The following is a 27,590-nucleotide window of genomic DNA, read 5'->3' on the forward strand; positions in this document are numbered from 1 at the left end:
TCACTCCTCGTCCCCCCCAAGCAGGAAGCCGAGGAGGAAGCTGATGGCACGCTGGCGGTCTTGTGGAGTCTGTTTTGACATCAAGTTGGGTGGAGGTCGCAGAAGGAGGCTGGTGAACAGAGTGGCTGCAAAGAGAGGCAAAATCCTGCATCAGACACGCGGGCAAGGGCTTGTGTGGACGCTACGTAGACGGAAGCAGGCACAGGGGCGGGTTGGGCTCTTACCAATCATATTGGCACTGACATTGTTGTCCTCCGAGTATTTCAGGAGCTCCCGCAGGAAAGCCATTAGGTAGCGGAACACGTTGCGGTGACACCGGGGCAGGTGAGAAATCACCTGCAAGGGGGGAAAGGTAAGCTCCCCAGCAGCATGCATTCCTCCTTCCCCCATGCCCGCACAGTCTGCTACGGCCCCTCCTGCCGGTCCAGATCAGGCTGTGTGCCCCTCCCAGACTGCCACAGCTCCAGGATGCCCAGCACCACCTGCCAGGCCTCACTGGCCTTCCTCAGCAGCAGGACTCCTGTGAGGAGGAGCCCTCCAGGCTCAGCCCCTGCCTCAGGCGCACGTCAGAGGAGATGTATGTGCCTGCAGCTGCTGGACCAAAACCTCCCGAGCCAGCTTCCCCAGCCCCCACGGCAGGCACGTGCCACCACAGAACACTGGCCGCCCACCCCAGGAGAGGGCCTTGGGCCAGAGGGTCCCTAACTGCAGTCAGGTGGCCTGGGTGGGCGAGGGGGCAGTGGCACAGTCTGCTCCAGCCTCAGAGGCCAGTGCTGCTAACTGCAGCGGGGGGAGCCCCAGCGGCCCTGTGACGGGGGAGGGAGGCGCACACCTGTCGACACAGCCGACTGTCATGGGAACAGTCCAGGGATCGCTGATACAGCTCATAACAAATGACCGGCTCCGGCAGAGCCTCCAGGAAGATGAGGAGTGCCTCAGCCACCGAGTGGTTGCTGCCCGCTGTGCCACACCCAGTCAAGGAGCAATCTCCTCCAGCACCGCCCTGCACAGTGCCCAGCTGCCCCCATGACTGGTGTCTCTCTGCCACCCCTCCTTCAGCCTCCTCCCCCACCCTTCTCTGGCTTTGGGCTCCCCCTTTCCCCAGGCAGCCTCCTCAACTGTGCTTCCCTCTACCCCCTTCTATTCAAACAGCCAGGGCCCTGCACAGCCCACTGTGCACAGCCCGTCCCTCTCCGAGACCCCCGCTGTGCACACCCCGTCCCTCTCCGAGACCCCTGCAAACATGCCCCATGAACACCCCTGCTCCCTCTTACACCCCCATTGTGCATCCCCTCAACACTCATGCACTCGACCCCCCCACCCCCTGCGTCACCCCCTCACATCCCCTGCCGTATGCACCTCCATCCCCTTCGACACCCCCGCTGTGCACACACCCCACTCGCTGCCGTACACACCCCTGCCCCTTCCAGCACCCCCGGCGTGCACCCCACCACCCCCTGCCGTACGCACTGCCACTCCCTCCGGCACCCCTGTCATGGCCCCCCCCCACAGCCTGCCGTACTCACTCCCACCCACTCAAAAACCCCTGCCATGTACCCCCCACCCCCTGCCGTACGCACCCCCACCCCGTCCAGCACCCCTGTCATGGGCCCCCCCAACAGCCTGCCGTACTCACCTCCACCCACTCAAACACCCCTGCCGTGTACCGCCACCCACCCTCTGCCATATGCACCCCCATCCGACACCCCGCTCTAGGGTGCCCAGATGTCCCGATATTATCGAGACAGTCCCGATTTTAACACATTTGTCCCACATCCCGACCGCACATCGGTCGGGACGCCCTTTGTCCCGATATTGGGGACCGCTCCCCATCACCGCCAAATATAAGACAAAGCCTCTAATATTGGGACCTTTGGTCACCCTAAGCCCAGGGCTCCCTAACACAGCTCAGCTGACTCAAGTCCCACTAACCCTGCGCTTAAACTGTGGTGCAGACTCACCCAAAGTGGCCACCGACTCTCCCGCCTGGCTTTATAACCACCCCCACTCCTGCTGAGGGAGATAGTTGGCAGGGGGAGGGAGGGGCACACATGGGAAACTGCCCCACATCGAGGCACCACCTGCCCCTGCTCTCTGCCGCGGACCTCTCGGTGCCCTCCCCGCCTCCAGCCACTGCAGGCTGCAATCCCCGGCCAAACGCCCTTGTTGGGTCACCTAGGGAGGTGGTGGAGTCTCCTTCCTTGGAGGTTTTTAAGGCCCGGCTTGACAAAGCCCTGGCTGGGATGATTTAGTTGGGAATTGGTCCTGCTTTGAGCAGGGGGTTGGACTAGATGACCTCCTGAGGTCCCTTCCAACCCTGATATTCTATGATTCTATGACTGCTGGCGGGCAGCAGCCCGGGCAGGGTGGCTGCGTGGGGGCGGCGTGGCGGGGGCCAGGGAGCTATTTACCCAGCTGGCTGGCACGCACGGCGCCCAACACTGAACGGAGCCCGTGCGCCGCAGGGAGCTGTCTGCGTGGTGATTGGGGAGCAGAGCTATGCAGTCTGTGGGGCGGTGCCGGGGCCCCCTCCAGCCACCCAGAGCCAGGTGGCGGCGGCTCCTCCAGTGGCGCTGCACCGCCGCTTTGGGGTGGGCTTCTCCCCCAGCTCACAGCCGCGCCAACTCACTGCGCTTCCTGGGACGGTGGGAGCCCGGGGAGGCGCTCTTCGGCGCTCTGCGTCGCGCACGGGGCGCCGACCCTAACAGCCAGAGGGACCTGCCGGGGGGACAAGGTGGGGAGTCCCAGCGGTGCTTAACTGGGGCGGCTCCCGCGAAGCATCCGACAGGTCCCTCTGGCTCCTAGGGTTGGGTCGGGTGGGTGAGTGGGGTGGGGGGGCGGAGGGTGCTCTGCCCGCTGCCGGCGCCTGCGAGCCCCGTCCCCGCAGCTCTGATTGGGCAGGAGGGAGCCGGTGCAGCACGCAGAAACCCCCTGCAGGCTCCTGCCGGCGGGCGGGTGCGCTGCTGGGAGCTGCCCCAGGAAGCACTGTCACGCCAGCCCCTGGACTTTGGCAGTGATGGGGGGTGCACACACACGGTGTGGGGGGCGCACACACACATGGAAGGTGCAAGGCGGAGGTGTCAGAAGGGACGGGGGTGCGTACGGCAGGGGATGTGAGGGGGTGCCGGAGGGGCTGGGGGTACGTACTGCAGGTGGTGTGTGTGGGGGTGATAGAGGGGGTGCGTACAGCGGGGGCGGCAGGGTGGAGTGTCGAGGTGTACGGCAGGGGTGTGTGTGTGTACAACAGGGTGTGTGTGTGGGGGGGTGCACAGTGGGGGTGTGTACAGCTGGGGATGTGAGGGGGGTAGGGTGACCAGATAGCAAGTGTAAAAAATCAGGACACTTTTTTTTTCGGGGCAGGGGAGGGGGAATAATTGTCCCTTCTGACACCTCCGCCTTACACCTTCCATGTGTGTGTGCACCCCCCACCCCTCTCCGACACCCCCTGCTGTGCACTCCTCAACAGTCCTGTCGTGCACTCCAACCACACACACCCTGCAGTACCCACCCTTGGCTCCTCTGCTTTGCACTCCCTCATGCGCGCACACATAGCCCGTGCACACCCCCTGCCGTGCACACCTCCTGGATGTCTCATCACAAACAGAACATTTCCAAAACGGAGCTCGTTCCCATCTGGCCCCTTCATCTCCCTCGCTGTTAACAGCTCAACTATCCTCCTCACTTCCCACTTCCAGCACGCGTCCTCAGCATGGGCTTTAGTGTCTCCCCAGATCCCTGCTGCAGCCCTGCTCCATGCTGGAGCCTCCCCCCTCCCCTCCCAAAATCTAAAATGCTGCTGCTAAGGGCTCCAGCCAACCCCCACCCTGTCTCCTCTTGTCTCCTCCTCCACCCTCACGCCCACACCTGCATCTCTGCTCTCTCATCAGGCTCCTCCCAGAGCTCCCTGCAGGCATCGCTCAGCACCTCCTGTGCAGAGCACAGCCATCTCCTGTACATGGTCCCCTTCTTCTGACCCGGGGCCCTGTGGGGCTTTGGTGTTTTCGAGTGGCTCCCTGCAGAGGGGTGAGATGGAGGCAGCTCCCCCAGCAGGGAGCCTGCCCCAGGGAAGGCAAGAGAGCAGGGTCTCCATGGTGAGCTGAGTCCTGGGAGGGGCAGGGAGCCAGGCTCCACCCTCAGGACTGTGAAGGATACGGATTGTCTCGGGGATACTGGTGTCCAGGCAGTCGATGATCTGCTGCAGCTCGTCCTGCATGCCAGGCGTCTGGAACAGGTCCTCCTGCCAATGACAGTGCAGTCAGGGCACCCTCGTGAGAGCTGCAGGGCAGACAGCGCAGCCGAGGGAGGCTACACGGGCTCCAGGACAGCCTGGGCTGAGGCTGAGCACAGGCGCGATGGCCAAGCCCTTGAGGAGCCAGCCTCGGCCTTGCAAACACCCAGCCTGAGTCATGGTCGGAGTACTACCAACTCACTGAGCCGGGGTGTCTCCCCCGGTCACCAGCTCTCCGTGCAGGCACGGTCCCTTTCTGTTCACCTGGTGGCAAGCGTGCTTGAACAGGTGGTCCACCAGTAGCCAGATCTCCTTGGGCACCTGCAGGGGTCTCTCGCTGTCAGAGGGGCCCATCTGCAAAAGTGATTTCTCCTGGTGGGAAAGAGCAGACCCAGGGTCAGGGAGCCCCCAGTCCCTCTACAGCAAAGACACCAACACCACCACCAGAACCTGGGAGAGCATGTGCCCTACTGGCACTCACCCAGGCCAGCCAGCTCCCACCTGACTTCCCAGCACCCAGCCACCCCAGCCCCGCTTTGGGCCACTGCGCCCCAGCCCAGCTGCCACTCCAACAGGCTCCGCTCCTTCCCCCCGCTCACTCGGGTGACAACCCTCTGTTAGGGCCACGTACAGCACAGCCTCCCCCTCACATGAGATCTGCACCATGCAGCTTCCCCTAGACCCTAACCCTCCTCCACACCCACCCTCTTAGCCCCCTTCAGACCAGGCTGGCTTGCGTGGATCACCTGACCCACTAGTAGCAAGGGTGGGAATGCAAAAGGCTCCTGGGCTAGGCAGGAAAATAACCCTTTAGAGAGGCCAATACAAACCTGCCTCCCTTCCGGGCCGCCTGTCTCCAGCAGAATGCAAAAGGCTTCAGTGCAATATTTCCAGCCAGGCCACAGCCCACAAACCCCACCAGTGACAGGCACAGGTCTCTGCTGCTCTGGCAGGTATCCATGCTGAGGATTCCCTGCTGGCAGGCAGCGTGTGGCCAAAGCACTACCGTGAGGCTGCTCCAGTGGCCGTGGGGCAGAACAGCCTGGCCCCAGGATCAGGGAGCTTTAGCCAGCTCCCGCGCAGTATGCTGACCTTTGGCTCTAGAGCTCTCACCCAAACCAGCTACTGCCAAATGCCATCCCCAGCCTCTGAGCAAGCCTGGCAAGCCGGCTGACGCTCAGCATGCCAGGAGATGCCGGAAGATGTGACAATGGCCTAGATTTCCCTCTGCACCTGGAGAAGGGGTAACACCCACAAACAGCCCCTTCTTTTGGGGGCACTTTTCTATCCCCCCAAAAGAACCCTCCTCAACTTCTTCTCCCCACCCCCACCAAAGACAAGAGCCAAATCTAACTTCCTGCCCAGCTCCACCTTCAGGCAAGGAGACCCACAGCACTCTGGGCTGGACACATGCTGCCGCCTCCTACATCCAGCCTGCTCCTGCAGAGAGCTAGTCACCTGCTGCCTTAGGAGCTGCTCACGCTCCCACATCAGCCGTCCTTAGAAAGGAAACCAGCAAATTGCAGCCAAGCAGTTAGCCAGCCCTGAGAAGAGCTCTGTGTAGCTCAAAAGCTTCTCCCTCCTCTCTCGCACCAACGGAAGCTGAATAAGAAGAACCTCCCGCACCCTGTCTCTTTCGTATCCTGGGAAGTGGGACTGACACAGCTACACGATCACTGCAAGCTAGGGAGTTAGCATTCCCCTGCCCCAGAGAATGCTGAAGGGGGCCCAGCAATACACACTGGGCAGGTATTGCCAACATGGTGATGGGATTCCCTGTGCATCTCCAAGCCTCTGTCAGGCTAACACATCTCAGCAGCAGAGAACCTGCTCATTGTTCCTTTGGGCAATGCCATCCCCTTAGTTACACCCCCCGGGATTTGTAGATGTCTCCAGCTCCCCCACTGTAGCTGCAAGTCCCAGTAAATATTTCCTTTTAATCTAGCCCCTGCTGCTCTTCTCTTCACTCTAAAAGGCCGACATCCCAAACCATCCGGAACAGGATGCCAGCTCCCTGCTGTCTGGGGGCTCAAGCGCTGCGTAGTGAGACTTCGTCTGGCCTGCCACGTGGTGCTTCTGCACATTCAGCCCCAAGGTCCCACTGGCTGCTACAGAACTGGCTGTTTGCTAGCAGCCCTAGCGTGCTCTCATACTACGGGCCCCTTTTGCTCTATAGCTGAATCCCTGGTTTAGATCACACGTTCTCTCCCCTCCCCTCAGACGTACTGGCTTTCATTTGTCCAGGTTCAATCCCATTGCTGTTTCCTTCCCGACCAGCTAGCTGCCCATGACTGCGGGTTTAGCACAGTCATTCACTAACGCCCTTAGCACTCTGACATGCCTGTTTTCAAGCCTGCTGAACTGCCCCAGTTCGCTGCCTCCAATGCCCACCCTGCTGGTGGTGAATAGCTATATTCAGGCTCCACTCTGTATAGAGTGCCCACACCTCCCTTTGCCTCATTTTCCTTGCTACTCACGTGAAGCAGCTGAGACACTACATTGCTTTGGACTCTCCATTCACTTCCCAAGGGAAAGGGCTTCACCCACAGTGTGTGTTCCCGGTTTTAGATCACCCTGGAGGAGTTCCGCAAGCTGCATACAGCGCTGACCCGCAGGCACTGTTGTTGGGAATGCACCTGCCATCCAGAGCAAACCCTGCCCTCTACACACATGCACGTGGCAATCCAATCACCAAGTGCACTTGCTTGGCAACTGCCTTTTTCCAGCCCTGCTGGGTAGGGTTTCCCGTGCGCAGCCGTAGGGATTCCCCTCAATCACAGGATGCACTTTCACAGAGGCTGTCTGAATAAGCAGGACTCATTAGCTTTAAAGTGCTAGAAATCATGTGCAGGTGAAGGCTCTCTCTCTCTCTCATGGCTCTAAACACACAAGGCCACAGATCTGGAGCAGCATGTTCACTGCAGTGAGCATGCTCCAACTACAACTTTGATCCTGTAAAGCAAAGGCCAGAGCTTGAAATCCTTATCCCAGGGCTGAATCTACACTACAGGCTGTTACGAAATATCCCATCTAAGGGCTCATCTACACTTAGCAAGCAGGTGCGTCACTGTAGCGCTTCCGTGTAGACACTACCAACACTGACAGGAGGGGTTCTCCTGTTGGCATCATGACAGGTTTCAGAGTAGCAGCCGTGTTAGTCTGTATCCGCAAAAAGAACAGGAGTACTTGTGGCACCTTAGAGACTAACAAATTTATTTGAGCGTAAGCTTTCGTGGGCTACAGCCCACTTCCCTGACAGAATTCTCCCATCAACTATTGCTGTCTACACCAGGAGTTAAGGCAGTTTAACTGTGTTGCTTGGGGGGGTTGATTGTTCACACCCCTGAGCGACAGTTATAACAACCTAATTTCCTATTGTAGACCAGGGCTAAGGGATTACATGGATGTGATGGCTGCATAACACTGGCAGGTGCCGACTCATGCCAAGACCCAGGCCTCACTGGGCACTGAAAAATGCATAGCTGGACTCTGGCTCGCCTGTGGGTTAGTACAGTTAAAACAGATAGTGTTACAAGAATGTGTTGAATGTTTGTGGAACAAGAATGTGTTTAGTGTTTGTGGTTTGCTTGTAGGATGCTGCATGTATTAATCCTACTTAGAACAGCTGCTCCCATGGTACAAGGTAAGGTTTAAACATTTGCTCAGACTGTAAATCCCCCCAGGCAGGGGAGAAGCATTGCCCAGTGTGAATTACTCATTCACCACAAGAGGTGTTATCCCCTGCCCATCAGGAAGGATTACTGTGTCCAAAAGTGTCATTGTGGAATAAGGACTTTGTTGATTGTTTCCCCCACAGCTCTGAGGAGGGGACGCAGGGGCTAATTCAGTACTGTAGAGTGTACCTGTCTGTTCTAGGCCCACAGCAGTGCCTTCTGGCACATCTGGAGCCGACACTCCCTCTGCAGCAGTCTCCCCCTGCCCTCGCCAGGAAAATGGGAAAAGTCTGAGTTCTCATTTTTTACAGCGAGTACACAAAAAAACTACTGAGAAAGCCCCCTCAGCATTGGCTTGCATTACCTTTTCTAGGAAGCTGTCTTCTCCCTGAGAGGAGAGGAGAGGAGAGAGAGGGGAGAGCATCATTAACAGAGAGAATCTGATTTATGATTAAGCAGAAAAGAAACAGACTCAGCAGCCTGAGACCCCACCAGCACTGACTGGCAGCTACTTCTCACATGTTTTGCTGACACCACTGCTGTTAAAGCTACAGCAGGAGATTTAGATCCCAATTAGCAGGAATGCTGCTCACATGATGTAAAGGCCTGTTAGGACTCCAGTGAGCACCCCTAGTGACCTTGTAGTACTGCTTAGCACACAGCAGACACCCATGGCCAGAGGTGGAAACAGGCGCCTATCTGGAAGATTTCTCTGCCCACTCCCCGAGTCTTCACAATCGGCATCAAGTGTCCCTGTAAAATCTGACCTGCCCAGTTTCTCCTGTGACTATTTCTGCGTGCGTGGCAGCGGGTGAGTTAAAGACAGCCATGAGGAACTTTGTGCAAAATTAGGGGCAGGAAAACGTATGCTCCAAAGGCCCAGAGCAAGTCAGCCTCAACTTAACAGTACTACATGATAACGCCTCCTCTTTCAACTAGCAGGGTTCTCCCGCACCTTCCAGCCTGTGTACATAGGGACCCCTCAGCCACCATGGAAAGGCAGCAAAGCCCAAGGGGGCCTGGGGTAAGGAACCCCCAAAACCTAGACAAAGTGGGCTCCCCTTCCACAGCACTAGGTGACCGGAAGCAGAGATAGGCAACATAATCTTAGGCTCTGGCAACACCCGACAGCCATGTATTTATACCTGCTCCTGTATCTTTTACTTCATACATCTGATGAAGTGGGCTCTAGCCCATGAAAGCTTATGCCCAAATAAATTTGTTAGTCTCTAAGGTGCCACAAGGACTCCTCGTTTTTTAATCGCAGAGAGAGTGGCTCACTTTACTGCCTGTCCCACCAGGGCACTGGCCTTCTGCTTGCCTGTCCCCTTTCTGTGGTCAGTACAGTTACAGTTTTTTTATTTTTTCAATTTTGCTGTGTGAACGCCATCTGCTCCTGTGGATGCAAACCCTCCAATAGGCTGCTCTGGGTCCTGGACTGGCATTCCAGCTGACAGCAGAAATGGTGCTGGTTCTTAAACCACAACAAATCATTATCACCTGGCCCCTGCAAGCACATTCAGAACTGGAGAGAACCAGGCACAAATACATCTCCAGATACACTCGCTATTCCACACCAATCCAATTTCCAGACCCTCCTTCAACCATTCTGTCCTGTTGTCTTTTAGGAGATTATCTCCATTCCGGGTCACAGTCTAAGTCAAGTTGGCCTTAATTTGAGCAGAGCTTTTGATGCAGTAGGCTAGTTTCACTATCTAAACCCAACAACACCAGAGAGATAACAGATCTCCTCTCATGACCTCCTACAGCCTAATCTCTGGATCTACAGGAGGAACTCAAAGATCACTCTGCTCATACATCGAACAAGCACATCTGCCAAATGTGCATGCTTGGTGTGAAGCCATCATGTGTGTTGAGGGTGCTATCGATACTGTCTGTTGCTATCACTCTCTCTGAGCTTCTCTCCTAGCCTCGGGGCAAGCCCCATAAGTCCAGAGCCAGAATAAATATGGGGAATTGATTTTGGCTTTAGAAGAGCCCAACAGTTTGTTCAGATAAGTCACTGGCAGCATTTGGAAAAGACCTGTATTTCCTTGTGCACCCAAATCAGGGCCAGACTCTGGCATTTTCTGACAGCCTCTCTAACAGCTACTCACAGGACTGCTTGGAGGCAATGTTTGGAAATGACAGACTCCTCTTACGCTGTGCCCTGAGCTGATCATAATCAGCACCCCCTAAAATAAAAGGTTTCCATAAGGAAACCCAGGCAATTCTACAGAAGCAGCGGGAACATGACCATGAGGGTCTGGATTAGCTTTTCAGCCCATTAAATATTAGAAGCGAAGCCATCAAGAGAGGGTGGGGTTGAAAGCACAGAGCAGTGAATAGTCCTTAGGGGAATGTGAGGAAAGCCAGGGTGCAGCATGTGGAGGGGAAGCAGTGGCAAGCCAGGACCATTACCCAAGTGAGGGAGGTTAGCCCTTGGGAAGTGCGGCCATTTTTAGGAGGGGGGCAGTTCAGTGTCTGGTTAATAAACCACAGTGCAAATCTCAGGGAGCAAGCTCCCAGGAGCTTCAGGACCATTGCTCCTTACCAGATCGACAAGTTTGGTGACAGGAACTTCGCGGATTGGTCGTCTCATTCGGCACAGAGCCTCCAGGGAGGTGCCGAAGCAGCTGGGCAGGTAGCTCCCACTGATGGTGAGGAAGTAATCCTTGCCTCGGTCCAGGTGAAGGACAAGGATATCCTCAATTCTGTCCTCACACGAGTTTAGGAGGGTCACAGAGTCCTTACTGACATACACATCCAGGGAGATGTCCACAGTCTCATCTGAAACAGGCAAGGGGCACACATGGACTCGCAGAACCCCACAGTGGAAAAGTAATGGAGACCTCCATGGACAGACACACAGCACAGGAGAAAGCTGGTCAGAGTGGCAGAAATCCAAAGGGGAAAGGGAGACAGACGGTGCGTGAGGGTGGGAATGGTGACAAACAGCAGGAGAGAGGGAAAGGACAGAATGGTGGTGGCCTTAGCCAAGACACTACAGAGACAGTGCATAAAACTCACTCGGCTCCAGGTACCCCTCACAGGGCTCGGCCCGAAGCCATGGTTTACAGTACTGGCTATCATTGAGTTTGGGGATGAAGGAGAAGTGACAGGTGACCTGCCCGTTGTTGGTGATCTGGAACTTCTCCTTCTGTAGCTGCCGGAACTTCACCTTCTCAAACACAAACTGCAGAGCAAAGAGAAAACAACTCTTATTACCTGCAGGGAACCGTAGTTAGGTATAAGGACTCCGCATCTCCATCAACAATGGGAAGTACAGTAACTCCTCACTTAAAGTTGTCCCAGTTAACGTTGTTTTTATTGTTACGTCACTGATCAATTAGGGAACATGCTCGTTTAAAGTTGCGCAGTGCTCCCTTATATCATCTTTGGCAGCTCACTGCTTGCAGGATTCTCTGGAAGAGCAGCCCCTCCTTGTGGGGATTAGAACCCCTAAATTCCCTGTAAGGTATGTGGCTCGGCAGCTGCCCAGCAGCAGTTCAGCTGTCCCTCCCCCCCACTGCCGTGCTGCTCCTGACCTGCCCTCTGCCTTGGAGCTGCTCCTGGGAGCTTCCTACTTGCTGGAGGAGGGGGGGAGAGGGGTGCTGATGTCCCCGATCCGTACCCCCTCTCCACAAAGTGGAGGAGGGGGACAGGGCTCAGGGACAGAAAGGAGGGAGTTTGCTGGAAACTGTTGCTTCCTGTCTGAACTGGCTGATCTGCTTAAAAGGGCAATGTACTTGAAGTGGGGTCAGCGTACTTAAAGGGGCAATGCACGTCTCTCTCTCGCTCTCTCTCACTCATGCATGCACCCCCCCAGCACTTTGGAAAGTCAGCACCTGTGCAGCCGTGCATGTGCTGTCAGGAGGAGGGATTGGTGCGCTCCAGCTGGATAACGTGGGCTCATCATCATCATGTTCAGTTTTTGCAGGGAAGTGTTTGCAGCTACTGCCCTGCATCTATTGTGTTTCCTCCCTCCTGCCTCAGTCCATGCTGCCTTGTAGAGTGTGAGGCTACATTAACAACAACGTATTAACCCTTTAGGGCTCAGCCGAGTGCTAGTTCATCATTTAGCAGCAAGACATTCCCTGGGAAATATTCCACCCTCTGACTCCACCATCTCAACCAAGCTTCACAATCATTCATTGCTGTGTACAATATTAAACTGTTTGTTTAAAATTGTTTAAAACTTATACTGTATATGTATATAATGTGTTTTGTCTGGGGAAAAAAATTTCCCTGGAACCTAACCCCCCATTTACATTAATTCTTATGAGGAAATTGGATTCGCTTAACATAGTTTCGCATAAAGTTGCATTTTTCAGGACCATAACTACAACGTTAATGCACCCTACCAGCGTGCTTGCTGAGAGGTCTGGGCAATGCACAATTTCTAACCCAATACCTGGTTGTGGGGAGGTAACTGAAGTTAGTTTTTGGCACATTTTATTAAACTCCAACGTGGACAAACATTATCAGGCCATGTCTACACTATAGCTGCTATAGGCCGTGCAGCTGTGCCACTGCAGCACCGTAACGTAGATGCTTCCTACACTGACGGAAGGAGCTTTTCCATAGGTGATAACTAGGTTGACAGAAGAATCTTTCTGTTGACCTACCTGTGTCTACATTGGGGTTAGATCAACCTAATGGTGGTACTCACAGCGTGAAATTTTTCACAGCCCTGAGCGCCGCAGCTAGGTCAGCCTAAGTTTTATGTGTAGACCAGAGCCTCAGAGTCCTTTTAGAGAAATTCTAGCCCTTCTGCAGCTGCTGGTCTTCGGGAAGCAGACAAAGAATCCGTTTCTGTTCTCACCTCTCTCCGGCTAAGCTCCAGTGAAGGAAGGAAGTCATTCTCCATTCTGTCCATCATGCGAACAATATCCTCAAACAACCTCCGGTACCTCTGCTCATCCACAATCTTCACCTGCAGGAGATCAGATCATACTCACTGAAGGTATAGGCCTCAATAGTGTAAACTCCCTTAGTGGTTTGTAAATAACTGCAGCAGAAGCTGAGGAGATTCTTGGGCATTTCGCGTGTGCAGCTTTGAAGACTGAAGATTGGCCCAGTTGCTCCTCCAAGTCTCATGGGTAATTTCATGCAAGTTATTATACCTGCAGTAATGGTGTCTTTTTCTGGCCAACGGGCACCAGGAAGGATCTGCTATTTGCAGGAAATGCTCTAAGGGCAGCCTGCAACTAGTAGCACAGGCACTCTGCAGTCTTACCGAAAATTCCTCAGGATTTCAGCCTGCTTGATTGGGTAAGAGGAGAAAGCAATGAGATGTCTAGGAGACCACCCTAGTTCAGAAGTGGGGGAGAGGAATACTGGACACACATGCTGGCTCCATCCAACAGGCCAGGGATCTCAAGTCTCTTCCCTCCCACAGCTTATATTCAGCCATTCACAGCCCCCCCAGGCCAGAAGCACCCCAGAGTTCCTGTTTCTCCAAGTAGAGCAGAAGCAGCATCATGGGAGTGGGTGCGATTGTTTACAGGTAGCTCATGGCCCTGAGGAGCCAGCTGTAAACAGCTCAGCGCACCGGTCCCAGTGGCAGACACGTTGGGTCACACGTCAGAGCCTAAGAAAATCTGTTAACGCAATCAAAGGCTGGAGCCTTCCTGCTGAATACTCTATGTCTGCTGTGTAAACTCCAACCATTGTCTGTGTCACCATGGCACAAAACTGCTCTGGTTGCACAGCCAACCTGTGCTGCATATGAGAACAGCAGCTCTTGTGAGTCCCCTGCTGCAGAGACTGAGGTAAGTGAGGCTGCCCAGCGGCTATTACTCATTTCTGCTCACCCCCCTCCTTTTTATATCAATACAAACATGGTTGTTTGTATCCCTTGCTTCAGCAGATGGATCCTTTAACTTGGAACTTCAACCAAGCGTTCTCCCCCAGCACATCAAGTGACAGTTACCCCAATAAGGAACAACGAGCTGACTGGCTTGTGGTCGCTGGTTTTCAGGTCCATGTGACTGCGGTACCGGAGCTGATTAATGTTCCCCCCTCTCCAGAGGATTCGATCACACCAGGCTGGCACACGACACTTCCCGCTGCAGATATACAAGTTACAGGGAAATCAGACAGTCCTCCTGTCCATCTGACCATTCCCCTCCTCAGCCAGATTGGTCCCTGCAGGACACACTTCCTAAGGCAGCATCTTGAGTGATGGGGCTCTCACCACTTTCCTCATCCAAAATGGTACCGTTCTGAAATCGCATCCCCTTACTTCTGTTCTCTTCTCTCTGCCCCCTACCAGGGCTACAGTCCTACACTGGGGGTGGCACCCTCCTAATACCTAGTTAGGCTCCCTGCCCCAGTTGTCAGCTAGCCCATATACATGGATTTAGTGCCCCAGATCTATTCATCGTCCCCGCAATCACTGGGGTTGCTCTTCTTAGTGCCTGTTAACATCTTGCTGGTACTGCAGTGATAAGAAGTGGAATGGGCTCAGCGGGAGCTATCACCATAACCTGAGGCTTTTGTATATGTGGCCCCAATTTGCATTAGCTTCTTTTGTTGCCACACTCCGGTGCAAGCTACAGTTTAATTTACTGCCCACTGCCCCCACTGCTGAAAGTCTAGTCAGCTGTTCCTGCTTTCCAGGGTCCTCGAGTCTCTGTGTTTTGGATTATCTTTCCCCAGATGAGCTTGCATGGGCAAGAGTAGCAGGGCAATCTTCCCCTTTAAGGGCCTGCAGAGCCAGGGAGCAGCAAGCCCTGGCCTAAGGAGAAGCCCAATGGACAGGTGTTGGGATCCAGTTGAGCAGCAGCTAATGATTGCCTCTGATTCCCAGCTGGAAGATATAAGGACCCAGTTCTGTAAGGGAGGAGGGAGAGCCAGTAGAGAGAGACACTTTCCTGAGCAGCAGCAGAAGGCTGCAACAGGGCAGGTAGGCCCCGTGGTGCCCCTGAGGCTAAGAGAGGTCCATGATCCTTGAGCTACTGGGGGAAGAGGACCCTGCAGTGCCAGCCTAGGTCAGGACTATCATTTTTGTTTCCTGTTAATATTTCTTGCCTTTGTGTGGCAGAGGAATCAAAGAGCCTGTGCTGAAGGCTAAACCAGAGTTCGGCATGGCTGACTCTTCTGTCCCCAGGCCCACCAGACTACAGCAAAGCTGACTCTTTCTGAGACTATCTGCACTTACTCCTAACCCTCAAGTGCCTTTTGTGTTGTTTCTCTGTCCTCAGAGGTACTCCCCACGCCTCTCAGAGGAATATCAACTGTATGTTTCATTCATTAGCCTCACTGACATTCTGTGTCAGCAAAGAGCTCTGTCCCAGGTAATGTCTAGTCCATTTATGAAGGATCCACTAGGTTACTCAATGTCATGCTGATGGCTCCAGACGTGTTTCCAGGAGAAGGATCAGAGCCTAATAATTCAGCCAGGGAAAGAAGCTATGTGGCAAGATACTGTTGGCATCACAGGTTAACAGGCCATCATCAACAGACTTACCTGGAATCCCAGCGGTCTGTTTTAGAGTCAAATTTGTACGTGGGGATGAATTTAATTTCTCCCTCTGTGAAATCAGCAAAAGCTTTCTTATGAGTCCGCTGAATATTCAACTAGAGGCAAAAAGGTACAGCCTATCAGCACAACAGCAAAGTCTTCACAACTCCGCAGAGCAGAGTTACAGGCAGGGCCTTTTTACTCCACAGCCATGGACTCTGTCTCAGAACCCACCCCTTCTGACAGAACCGTGCCCCCAGACAGACACATTCATTACAAAACAGAGCTGCTCTGAGTGCAAAGAAAACCTTCAAAAGACAAACCAGGTGCAAATTGACATAGCGCGGCCTGCCTGAGTCTGTAGACAGCATGAACCAATAGACAAGAGAGATATGAACTGCTCCGTTCATCTCAACCAAGTGTTAACTTTGAAACCTAATGATGACAGTTAAGCAACTCCATTGCTAACTACTTCACTGGTGATCATTTTAGCAGAAACCTACAGCTGGTGCACTTGGCTGACAACGCCAAACCAGCTCTAATAAATCTCCTATCCAGTTGCAAAAGCTCCTAAGTTCCCCTAACAGCATCAAAAATTCAGTTTGTTATTTTCAATACAAAATTCTGCGGCATCCTGGAAATTAAGAAGTAAGATGCAGCATGAAGTCAGATTTACTATCACCATAAATGCTCTGAGGGACACTGCACTGAGTGTATTATTCCTTTTGTGTTTCACTGGATAACCCCCCCCTTTTTTAAATGTATCTAACGCTGCCCCGGAATTTCCAATGTGCTGCAGGGACATACTGCACAGCCCATGCCCATCACAGAACTCAGGTCCAGCTTGTTGAGGAGCACACAAGGCCTCAGTTACAAGCAGGAAACCCCAGTGCTCCTGCAACACACTTTCCAGGGTCCCTCCGAGCTGTGACTGACCTCTGTCATTGTTCCCCCTCTGTCCTCAAGAGCTGGTGAGAGGAGCTATTGAGTATGCAGGGTGTATCTCTTAGCTTTAATACACATTCCTACAGCCTAAACATCACATCCTTCAGCCAGAGACACTTTTTAATATTTTTAATGGGAACTAAAACGGCAAGTAACAAAAACACCCGAGAGCCGTGTCTAGGGGTATGTCTATACTTACCTCCAGATCCAGCGGTAAGCAATCGATCTTCTGGGATCGATTTATCGCGTCTTGTCTAGACGCGATAAATCAATCCCGGATCGATCCCGGAAGTGCTTGCAGTCGATGCCAGTACTCCTGCTCCGCGAGAGGAGTACGCGGAGTCGACGGGGGAGCCTGCCTGCCGCGTGTGGACCCGTGGTAAGTTCGAACTAAGATACTTCGACTTCAGCTACGTTATTCACGTAGCTGAAGTTGCATATCTTAGTTCGAAGTGGGGGGTTAGTGTGGACCAGCCCTAGATCTCGTCACCACAGGGTACATGCCAGCCCGCCCAAGCGCAGGGATATATTAAAACAGGATGACCCAATTTGACCCACATGGCTGAAGTTCACTCACCTGGTCATACGTCAACAGCTTCTGAAGCTCATTCTTACTGATCAGAGTTTTCACCTCACTGGCATCAGGGAGGCACAACCTGTAGTTTAGGTCTCCCAGCCAGATGACAACACTACACACAAAGGCAAACATGGAAAAGAAAAGCCCACAGTTCATATAGAACTCCCTTGGGAGAGAGAGATGGGGATGTCAGGTTGAAAAGGGGGTCTCTCGGGATAGCTAGAGCACAACAGAACAGATAAGAGAATCAAAATATGATAGTAGCTGCCACTCCTGTAATCGTCTACAGAGATAGCATCCCAAAGGTGGGTGATCTATATGGAATCGAGCAGTTAGCTAGCTAACAACTCAGAGATTCCAAGGACAGAAGGGCCCATTGTGACCATCCAGTCTGACCCCCTGGACAGCACAGGCCAGAGAACTGCCCCACAATAATGTTTGTGCGAACCAGAGCAGATCTTTTAGAAAAACAGCCAATCCTGATTTTAAAATGCCAGTGATGGAGAATCCACCACGATCCTCGGGAAGGGCTGCTGACGTTTTCCTCAGCCTGAAAACAAAGTGGAAAAACCCACCAATGTTTTCATGAAATGAAACAAATAAGAGGTACAACACGATTCACTGCACAGTGGTATTTATCCCACCAACACAAGGCGCACACAGCACCCACAAGGAAAAGCTTGCACTTCTGTAAGGCATGCATAAGAACAGTTAGGCCTTTTGCTTCTGCCCTCGGATCCCATACAAGTCTACCAGTTTGTTTGCTTTTCCAGTACCTAATACATTACCGAGATCTGACCAACCCAATGCACCTATGCTGAGCACACAGACTGATGCTGAGCTGGTAGGACGCACATGCAGGTCTCTTAAAAATCCACAAAGATCTAAATGCAGCTGTCCTCAGGGCCGGCGCAACCCATAGGCGACCTAGGCGGTTGCCTAGGGTGCTACAATTTGGGGGGCGGCGACTGCGGCGGTATTTTGGCGGCGGGACCTTCCGCCACCTCTGTGCGGGGCAGCATTTCGGGGCGGGATCTTCCGCCGCCTAGGGCGATTGCGGCGCTCCTGGCTGTCCTATCTCATTGTTCCACCCGCTAATCACACCCCTCTCTGCAATCACCACACCAATGACTCCTCCTGTTGCCCTCACACATGGACTTTCAGACAGTCCTATAGCCTTCTCATCACTTCCCAACAGGTATAACAAAAACTTTGACACTCTCAATTTTCTTAGCCTTTTACAACATTTATATTCACAGATTGAAATCTGAGCCCATTTCTAGAATCAAAAACCTTTCAGACAGAGAGCTGTTCATGTAAATCCTTCCAAGTAACAAGAGCTCAAAAATGAACAAACCAGAAAAACCTGGAATAAAACCCACAGTTTGTCTGTTGTTCTAGAAACACCCTAGGTTTTCCACAACTATGTAATAATCAGCCTTTGACTCAAGAGTGCCAGCTGCTGAGATGAGCACATTACAGACTTCTTGCAAGAGAAGGGTACTAGAGACAGGCTGGCCCTGTGAACCACTACAAGAACACTGCCCACCAGTGCAATCACTGGCTCAACTGCACCAACAGGAGTGTTAGTGTAGACAAGACTCTGGCATTTTCCTCACCTTGTCGATTAATCTGCAGGTTTGTCTACACTTGGGCTCTTGCTGGTAGCAATTTCTAGCTAAGATTTCACAGACCTTGGAGAAGGAATGTGGAGTGGAGACTCACTCGTGTTTCATGATGCTCAGCTGAGGCAGGCCCTGGTCAGGGGGCAGGAAGCTTAACCGGGCACAGATATCCTTGTAATCCTGGTTCCGTCGCTCAAAGTCCTCCACGTGAGCAGCGAGGTGGGAATTGACGATGCAGAAGGTGGTGTTGTGGAATACAAACCTCACGGCCACACCGCCCTTGTTACCCTGGGGACAGAGTTACTGGTGAGACTGTTACACAAACACATACAAAAGAGGTTGGGTAACAGATTGAACAGGAGAGAGCTGGGGAAAGGCACGGAGACAATGAAAACAAGAGGCATACTGACAGGAAAAGAGGCAGCAGGGATGAGAGAGTAAGGCAAGACACTGTACCACAGACCACATTTCACACAAACATACACCAGAGTCAGCTATTCAGAGGCCATGCACCCACTGACCAAGAGCACTCACCATTTTCCCCATTATTCCAGTCCCCACAGTCTCTGCCATGATATCTGTGATATAACTCAATTGATCCTTCCTGGCAAACACAACCAGCATCATCCCAACCAGACGGACCACCTGCACCTGCAAAATAAATAAATAAAAATTCCATGAGTTTCCAGATCAGCTGTAATGCAATCCCCGATTTCTCACCCCCTGTGCTTATACAGAAGTACAACAAACTGGCAGTGGAGCTCACTGTTTAAATTCCCAACTCTTTGCATGAGTGATTTCAATGTAGGGGAAACAGCCAGCAAGTGAAGCATCCACAGAGTCAGATATGCCTGACCTGCAGGCACCACAAAGCAGCATCTCTGGGGTCCTACGCACTGCCTGCCTCCCAGAGAGCATTTGCTCCTTCTGCAGGACGGAAGAAAGGAGATCATTCTCCACTGTTCAACTCATCCTACAACCATTAACATGGCACCTGTGTGCACCGTCTCTTGCTGAATGGATCCTGGCTCTGCCACTGTCTCTTCTGGGAGACTCTGGGCAAGTCACTTTACCTCCCAGTCCAGGAGTTCCCCATCTTCTAAATGGGGGTGTTACTTCCCCCAGCTTAGCAGGTTGTGAGGCATAATTGACCAGTGTGAAGTGCTTTGAAATGCTCACTAGAGAAGTGCAAAGTGTTATTAATGTTAATGGGAAGGAAACCTCCACATCACCTCCACATCAAGAGGGTGCACAGAAATGCCCCATCAGCAGGTGTTACAATCCCTCACTGGAGGAGGAGCTAGAGACATTGTAATATTTTGCAGGATTCTGAACTCTGCATCTTTAACCATGAACCTTATCTATGATTTCAGTCACTTCCACCTTGCCTGCAGCTATCTCCTGTGTGATCAGCCTTATACATGTGATGGAGAACACAGTTTTTAAATTTAAATAACGCAAGAGGGGGGAGACCAGGCCTCCTTTATCAATTCCCCAAGTGCTCAACTTGCCTGCTTTCAGCACCTGTAACTTGTGTCACAGGACTCTACAAAAAATAGTAGTGCATGGATGTCACAGCAAAACATGGTGGGGGAGGAGAAAGGGGAAATTAACTGATGTCTTAAGACAGAGCCACCTGCCAGAAGGCCTGCTACGCCAGCAAGAAAAGCTGTAGTGACTCAGTCCTGACACGTCGGGAAGGAGCCAGCTAGCAACATTACAACTAAAGTTACTCTTTCCCAAGACACAGTCTCCTAGCTAACTTCCCCTATACAAGCAATTTTGTTCCTTCAAGGAAAAGCTATTCACTTGGCTACTTAGAACAAGATACACCCGTTTTTTATAGTTGCGGCGCTACCAGAACAAGGCAAATGTGGAATTTGACCCGCCTCTGCCTCTTATTGCCTGCCTGTAGGAGGGCGCACAGCTCACACTGAGTACATGTCCCGTCAGCTCTCTGGAGGCATTTTTTGGTTGTTGTTGCCCCACTCATGAGGCACCCACCAAACGGCCAGGGAGGTGTTATTGGAGGATTTTTCTGCCCTACAACTATCTCCAGATTTATTCTAGTCCCACAGTGACTCTCCCTGCCTGGGAAACTATTCCATTAGCGGTGTCAGGTACACATCCATGGGGACTCTGCTCTTGGCCATTTTGGTTGGGTGACATATGGACGATCTGAGTTGGGAAAGTGTGAGCTTCATTCCTGACCCCCTTCCCAGTCCCACCAGCTTGGATGCCAGAGGAGATGGTTGAGTAGGACTCACTTTCTTATACTTCGCCTTGGGGTGCAAGGCCTTCTCCACAGCAGCCAGCCATTCTTGCTCCTTCACAGAGTCAAAGTAGAAAAAAGCCTCTGTGCTGAGGTCCAACTCCTGGAACCTAAAAACAAGTCTATTTAGGACACTTCCCCTCTCCCCCAAACCAGTCTCCCCTCTGTACCCCCATCAGAAGATGGCACTGCAGGAGGTCCAGTCTGAATCTCTCTATGGTCATTCATCCTGGAGGAAGGTCAACTGGGCCTAGCTCAAAAGAAGGCACCATGGCTCTCATGCAGTGTCTTACAGGCCCCTTCCAGAGACCATTTCCCTGAGGGGCATTAGTCTGGCCTGCTTTGCTAATGCCGGGGATGAGCTGGGTCTCTGTTAGCTCAAGAAATCTACTTGACTTTTGGCTGCTTCTTTGCATCGTCCTGACTACTCCAGCCCTGTGAAGGAGATTCCCCTCCCTTCTGAGTCCCAGGGTACATGCTAGGCACCAGTGTAAAGTTTGGAGTCCACTAGGAAGCCTGGGAATTTGAAATAAATAAAATCCACCAGTGTCCAAGGGAAGGGAGCGAGACTGAAGATGTGTATGTGTAAGTGAACAGGAGTTCACGCCTCACCCAATACAGTAGACATCTGGGGGGTCTGAGTCACAGACTAGCCAGGGTTCCAATCCACTGTCCGGAGACTGGCCGTTCACATTCCACGTTCCCACAAAAAACCTGCAATACACACAAGAGCAGCCATGCTGCTGGGGCAGGGCTTTACTGAATAGGTCCAGACTCTCTAATGCACACATCATCAAGACAGGGAGTGTCTGAATTGCATGAGGGTCCTGTGTAAAAAGGCCCATGAACTAGCTAAGGAGTGTGAACTACACATAACATGAAGAGCTCTGTCAAAGACTGGAAAACACAGAGAATTCTGCGCATGCCACATTTCTAACGTACTAAGGTGTCACAGAGCTCTGCAACGCAAGGGACACCTCACTGGGGGCCTAGCTACATGATACACACCATGCTTTCTGCATGCGGAAAGTGAATTCCATGTTGGCAAAAAGGCACCAGATTGGCAACCATGAAGCCCTTTGTATTCATAGGACAATGCAGCATGGGCAACAGCAGTGCAAGCTCCCGTTACTGCACCTCTGCCAACATGCCTCAGTTCTGCTTGGGGGAATTCAACCCTCAGCCCCTGGGCTGAGATTACCCATAAGGACACCGGGAAGTGCCAATATGATGGCTGTAGGGTTGTACTGTGGCCACCTACGAACTGGACTGAAACCCCACTACTTGTTTCGCATAGGCCATCCATCAGCAGAAGCTGATTTTGAGACCTGGGCTGGGTTCAAGGCAGTAGCCCACAGAAGCTGGGAAAATCTCTGCTTCTCACTACCCCTACATACACTGTGCCTCGTGGCTATGGCTCTGGAGGCAGCGCTGACCTGAAGCTCTGAATGTTGACGTATTCCTTCTCTCTTTTGGCAAGCAAGTGTTTGATGAGACCCTCTCTTTGCCCAGACTGCGTGTTGGGCACAAACAGCTTGCGCATGGTGTTGGTTACTTTTGGCTGGTCTCTGGCCACACTTTCCCTCTCTCGATGAAACCTAGACAGGAGACAACCATAGACTTCAAACTGGGGTTACTGCCTAGGATACTGGAGAGTAAAGGCAACAGCTCTGGGATGCTACTTACTGCCTATTTTGCGGAGGAGGAGGAGGGGGCGGGGGCTCCCGGCGAGATCCCATTTGCTGGTTTTGTAAGTTTCTTTTCTTCTCCAAACTTATGGCATTGAAATGATCTTCAAAGCCTAGAACCCCTGTAATGACAGAAGCTTGGCTGGTGAGATTGAGGCCCAGGCAGATGTTCTTCAGAAAACAGCTTAACAAGAACCTAGAGGGGGCAACCTAACTCCAGGAGGGGGAAGAGAGATCCCCACAGGAATGTGGGAGTGGCAAGGGGTAGCAGTGTTATACCAACCCTGATGGTGCCAAGAGGGTGAGGGGAAGAGATGCTGACAGAGGCAAGGGGGAGCAGAGAGTGAGAAGATGGACAGACCAAGGGGTGGAGAGACAATTATGAACCAAGAGGGACTTTGGCAGAGGGAGATACAGTATGTCAATAAGACATCAATCCATGGTAACACCACACTAGGAGCAGGAGGTGGGATTTTTTGTGGGAGTTAGTGGGGGGATGGGGGAAAAGCACTAACCAGGCTCCTACCTAACAGGAACAATGAAAATCAAAGCTCCTGCAGAGGCCATAGTTTTGTATGTATCTCACTCAACTATTCAAAACAAGGGCCCTATGACTGTGCCCTGAACACAGGGTAGCGACTGCAGAGGTGGGACTCACTCCAGTACCTGAAACAGATGACTGAGGAGGAGCTGGGAGGTTTTTCTCCACCTGATACCAGCTGGCTGGCTCGCTGTGCTCAGGAAGAGGCGCTTTCGATTGGGCTGGAGAAGGAAACATCGCTGTCAGAAACTGCTCTTGAGCCCCAGAGACACACACATGGCTGTAAGTGTGGTTACCTTCTTGTACATTCAGCACTTCGGTGAGGAACCCCAGGCAGCGTTCCTCATCGGGGATCTCAAAGAGGCGCTCTGGTGTGCAGTCTCCCTGTATTCTGATCTTGCAGCCACCTTCAGACATACAAAACACACACACCAAGACACAGACAGGTTCGGCTTCTTGACTTTTAAACCCCTCCAGTGAACAAGCCACTAGCTGCCATTTGCTCCTCTGGGCTCATGATTGAATTCCTCATTTATTTGCTGTTATCTTGACATTTAGTCTATTTTAAAAAGTGAGTTTGAGGCAGTGTCGGGTCCTCCTTGTGCCCCTGAGACTCCCACCAATTTGTGGGTGGGAGGGGGTTCCAATGCCATTTTCCTGATTTTTAAAACTACTTCTCTCCCCTGCTGCTGTGTGAAAGACACTCACAAATAACAGGGGAAGCTGCTTTCACAAAGGAAACAGTGACACTGCAAGCACCAAATGCCGTATCAAATGGGGACAGGGATCCAAGATGGTATTTGTAGCAGTAGACACATTTTCAGACCATTAGAGTGATTCCAGATCCCCAAGACAAGCAGCCCACACGCTACAAAGATAACCTAATCATCAAGTGCATCTGTTCATAGAATCATAGAATATTAGGGTTGGAAGAGACCTCAGGAGGTCATCTAGTCCAATCCCCTGCTCAAAGCAGGACCAACACCAACTAAATCAACCCAGCCAGGGCTTTGTCAAGCTGGGCCTTAAAAACCTCTAAGGATGGAGATTCCACCACTTCCCTAGGTAACCCATTCCAGGGCTTCACCACCCTCCTAGTGAAATAGTGTTTCCTAATATCCACCTCCCCACCTCCCACTGTGCAAAGCAAAGTAAAGACTACCTATACCTGTCTATGCTGCATGCAAAGCACCATGGGACCCTGCAAGGTATGAAAACCTCCTAAGAGGCCCTGATCAGGTTACACTTCCAATGTGGGCATCATCTACTGCTCCTGCACTCCAACCATGGGGCTGCTTCTGTGGCAGCACGGAGTAGAGCAATAATATAGTACAGAAGCAGGAAAGCGAGAGGCTGGCAAGTTAAGTTCAGGGAAAAGTCAAACAGGCTCACAGGGAGGGGTTTTGGGAGAAGCATTAAGGGAGAAGTCAAAACTCAGCCAAGTGACACCTTTTGATCTAAGTATTTAGATCACACTCCCTGTGGTAATGAGCATTTCCAAAAGAGTAACAAAGCCAGCCAACCCCTCTACAGCCTTTCAATCCATAACTAGCACAGGGACAGCAATAGGGGTAGAGCAGAGGGCACAAGGGGAAGAGACAAGAGGGGGAGGCAGAGTGGGTGAAACAGGAAGGAATGTGTGTCAGTGATGGAGAGATGATATATTTGTTGAAGAAAGCTCTCATCATAACAGACTCACTGTTTGTCGCTATATCAATCAACAGAGTTTCTTCAGCCTCTGGAAAACAAGAGAGAAGGATCAGGAAAGTTCACCCTGTCCAAGAGCAGAGACTCAGTACATACAACACAAGCACAATGCTTGCCCTCAACACAAGGAGATCCCAGGCCCCAGCAAAGGAACCAACTCCTTCCATGTCTCTCACCACTAGTAGTGGCACTACTGGAGAGAGTTACAACCCCTCAGGCTGGGCCACACTGGACAGAGGTCCCCCTGCAAATGGGTCTCCAAATTCAGGGAAGTTATACAGCGGTGTGTTTAAAATGAGAGGTACCAGCCTGCCAGTCCTGGAGATTGACTCCCCAAGTGCAGCATGAGCAGTAACAGCAGTGCTAGCTCCCCACATACACAGGTCCACCAACAAGTCTCTGGCTTGTCTACATGGAGAAATTTACAAGCAGAAACATACCATAACTATACTGGTATAATGCCCCTTGTGGACAATTACTGCAGAAAAGGGGTTCTCTTCCCCCACTCCCCCCCCCCAGGAAGTATCGCAGGAAAATTATAAGGTATAGTTCTGCTGGTAAATTTCCTCATGTAGACAAGCCCTCAGTCCGTTCAGACCCCATTTCCCATACTATCTTTGGCCTCTGTGGAGCTGCCAGTAGAGAGGGCCATTTGATGCCATTCCAGGCAGTAGTTTCTGACACCAACACCAAGGCTCCCCAACCCACATTGTCACAAAAGGGGACAAATAGCCCCTGATTTTCAGTCACTACTGACTCATGCTGGATATCGGGGTGCTCACAGCATGGAAAAAGGCAAGCACACGTGGTATGGGTTTTAACCAGGTCGCAACTTTATTAGTCAAATTACATAAGGTTGCACTGGGGGACAGCCCAGGGCAGTCACTGGCACCCCACTGATCCTTTGCCAATTCTTGGGGGCTCCCAGCACAGTGAGAGCCAATCATCACACTAGGAGGGTCTCTGGGCACCTCCACTTGCCCACTAGCAGCCCACCCCCTTTCAGAGGCGGAAACAAGAGGGGACCTCAATCCCTAGGCAGCACTGCCGTCAAGCACATTGAGATAGTTCCCCGGCCCCTGCTGCCCACAGGGGGCTAGACACGATGCCCCCCTCTCATAAGGAGATGCCCTTGGGATGCCCACTATGTTACCTTTTTGGATCTGGAGCCTAAATTAGCGAGTTCCTGCACTGGGCACCTGCCAAATATGCAACAACTAAACGACGCTCACATAGGTCCAAACTGTGCCTTCTAGCTGCCCAACCCCAAACCCTAGATTTCACTGTGAGGAAAGTGAAAAAAGCCAGCCAGCCTTGGCAAATCTGGTGGCATGAGGAAAAATTCCTTTCCCACCCCAAAGCAGTGACTAGCATAAGCCTGCAGCTACATGGATAAGAGAGCGAGGGTGGGCTGACTGCTGGAAACCAGCACACAGGAAGTGGCTCTGAACACATAGCTCTTTTCATGGCTCCAAATCATGTGCAAAATCCGGTGAGCTCTTGTCATAGAGTGGGAATTTTCTGTAATCTTTTGTATGAATACTGTGCCTCAGTATGCGGCATTGTTCTCTAGGTGGGGGAAAAGAGCTGTTTGCTCTTTGGGGAGGCCCAGTGAGGCAAGTGTGACTGATGCCTAGCTATCTGGGGTTGGGGCCCCAAGTCCATGAAGACAATAGCAAAGCCAAACACTGGGACATTTGTCACATAGCAACTAATGACCTTGGATGGCCCACCCCCTCTACAGGAAGCCAGCCATGTTTGACCAGCTGGACAACAGAGGCCTGAGGAGGGTCCAGATGGGACTGGCCTGGGAACTTGAACAAGGAGGGACAGAGCAGGAGCCAAGGGAGGGGACATGGCTTGGCTGGGGTCCGGGGTTAACTCGGACGGACAATGCTGTAACTTTCTTCTATCTGTCCTTACCAAGGACTTTTTATGCTGTATTCCAGTTGACTAACAAACCCTTCTGTTTTTGACAACGCTGGCTGAATGTCACTGCAGATGCTGTTGGAGGGGCGTAGCTCCCTAAGATTGTACAGGGGTCTGCCTCAATGGGACTCACTGAACGGAGCTCACGATGGGAAGCAGGAGTGCTGAAGGACCAGAGAACCAGCACAGGGAGGCGGTGAAGCTGCAGGGCTTACCCTCAAGGAAGAGTGAGACCCTTAGGGGGTCTCGCTCACTGATGGGATCCTCCCAGAGGCTGTTCCAAAGCTGGGGTCATAGCACCGGACCTGTGGATCCATGAAAAATCTTATGGCTCCAAATCCCATGCCAAATCCCACAAGACCTCAAGCCTACCCTGAAAGTCCTGTGGGGACTTGGAATCTCATGAGAACCAGCCTGTTCTGTGCTTTTTGCCCTCTCCCATCATGGGAGCCACCAAAACGCACCCCTCTAAGGGCTCCATATGCCATCCTTCATGCTGACAGCTGAACTAGCCAAGTATCCACACATCAACATTTATATCGAGATGGACCAAATCCCCACACCGGTTTGGGAGAAGAAAGAAGTAGGAAGCTGTAATTGTAAGCTCTGACTTTTAGTTCCATGGGGAAGTCCCCATTTGTACAGCTAGGAAAAACAGCAGTGGATTTCTGGCTGAGGGGCAGGTGTGGGAGGGTCAGTACCTTGCACACATCTAAAACGGCTGTTGATGGGAATGTTATCCTGGTCAGATGGGTCCTTTTCCTGTGAATGGATAATCAACCTGGAAACAGAGAGAAGCCTCATAACAGCACAAAAACAAAAAGATTCTAGAGCAAAAGGTGTTGCTGACCTCATGGCTGTATTTCTCCTGGAACCAAATAGACCACAGGCCCTGCTCTCTATCTCTACGTTGCTGAGGACAGTGAGGAGGAGCAT

The 27,590-nt window shown here is 52.2% G+C and overlaps 1 protein-coding gene across 1 annotated transcript; it reads right to left on the minus strand.

The window, feature by feature from the left end:
• Positions 1-27,590, minus strand: OCRL (OCRL inositol polyphosphate-5-phosphatase). The gene is made up of 22 exons (XM_065410334.1): positions 27,356-27,590; positions 24,718-24,756; positions 23,315-23,425; positions 23,144-23,239; positions 22,476-22,599; positions 22,226-22,387; positions 21,402-21,503; positions 20,785-20,899; positions 19,052-19,168; positions 18,618-18,805; positions 16,893-17,004; positions 15,377-15,486; positions 13,838-13,973; positions 12,728-12,838; positions 10,933-11,098; positions 10,457-10,692; positions 8,267-8,290; positions 4,493-4,600; positions 4,153-4,237; positions 833-960; positions 225-336; positions 1-125 (listed from the first exon to the last, which is right to left on the minus strand). Exons 1-22 carry the CDS (start codon positions 27,588-27,590, stop codon positions 1-3), a joined length of 2,742 nt encoding a protein of 913 aa, XP_065266406.1.

This window comes from Emys orbicularis, chromosome 9 (assembly GCF_028017835.1).
Source record: "Emys orbicularis isolate rEmyOrb1 chromosome 9, rEmyOrb1.hap1, whole genome shotgun sequence".
In the NCBI taxonomy this organism is placed as follows: Eukaryota; Metazoa; Chordata; order Testudines; family Emydidae; genus Emys; species Emys orbicularis.

Coding starts and splice junctions, on each gene's coding strand:
- OCRL (XM_065410334.1), bottom strand. CDS start 27,590: ATGCTCCTCCTCACTGTCCTCAGCAACGTAGAGATAGAGAGCAGGGCC. Junction 11,099..12,727: donor TGGAGCTTAGCCGGAGAGAG/GTGAGAACAGAA, acceptor TTTGCTCTGCAG/TTTGTGTTTGAGAAGGTGAA. Junction 337..832: donor ACAGTCGGCTGTGTCGACAG/GTGTGCGCCTCC, acceptor CCCCCCTTGCAG/GTGATTTCTCACCTGCCCCG.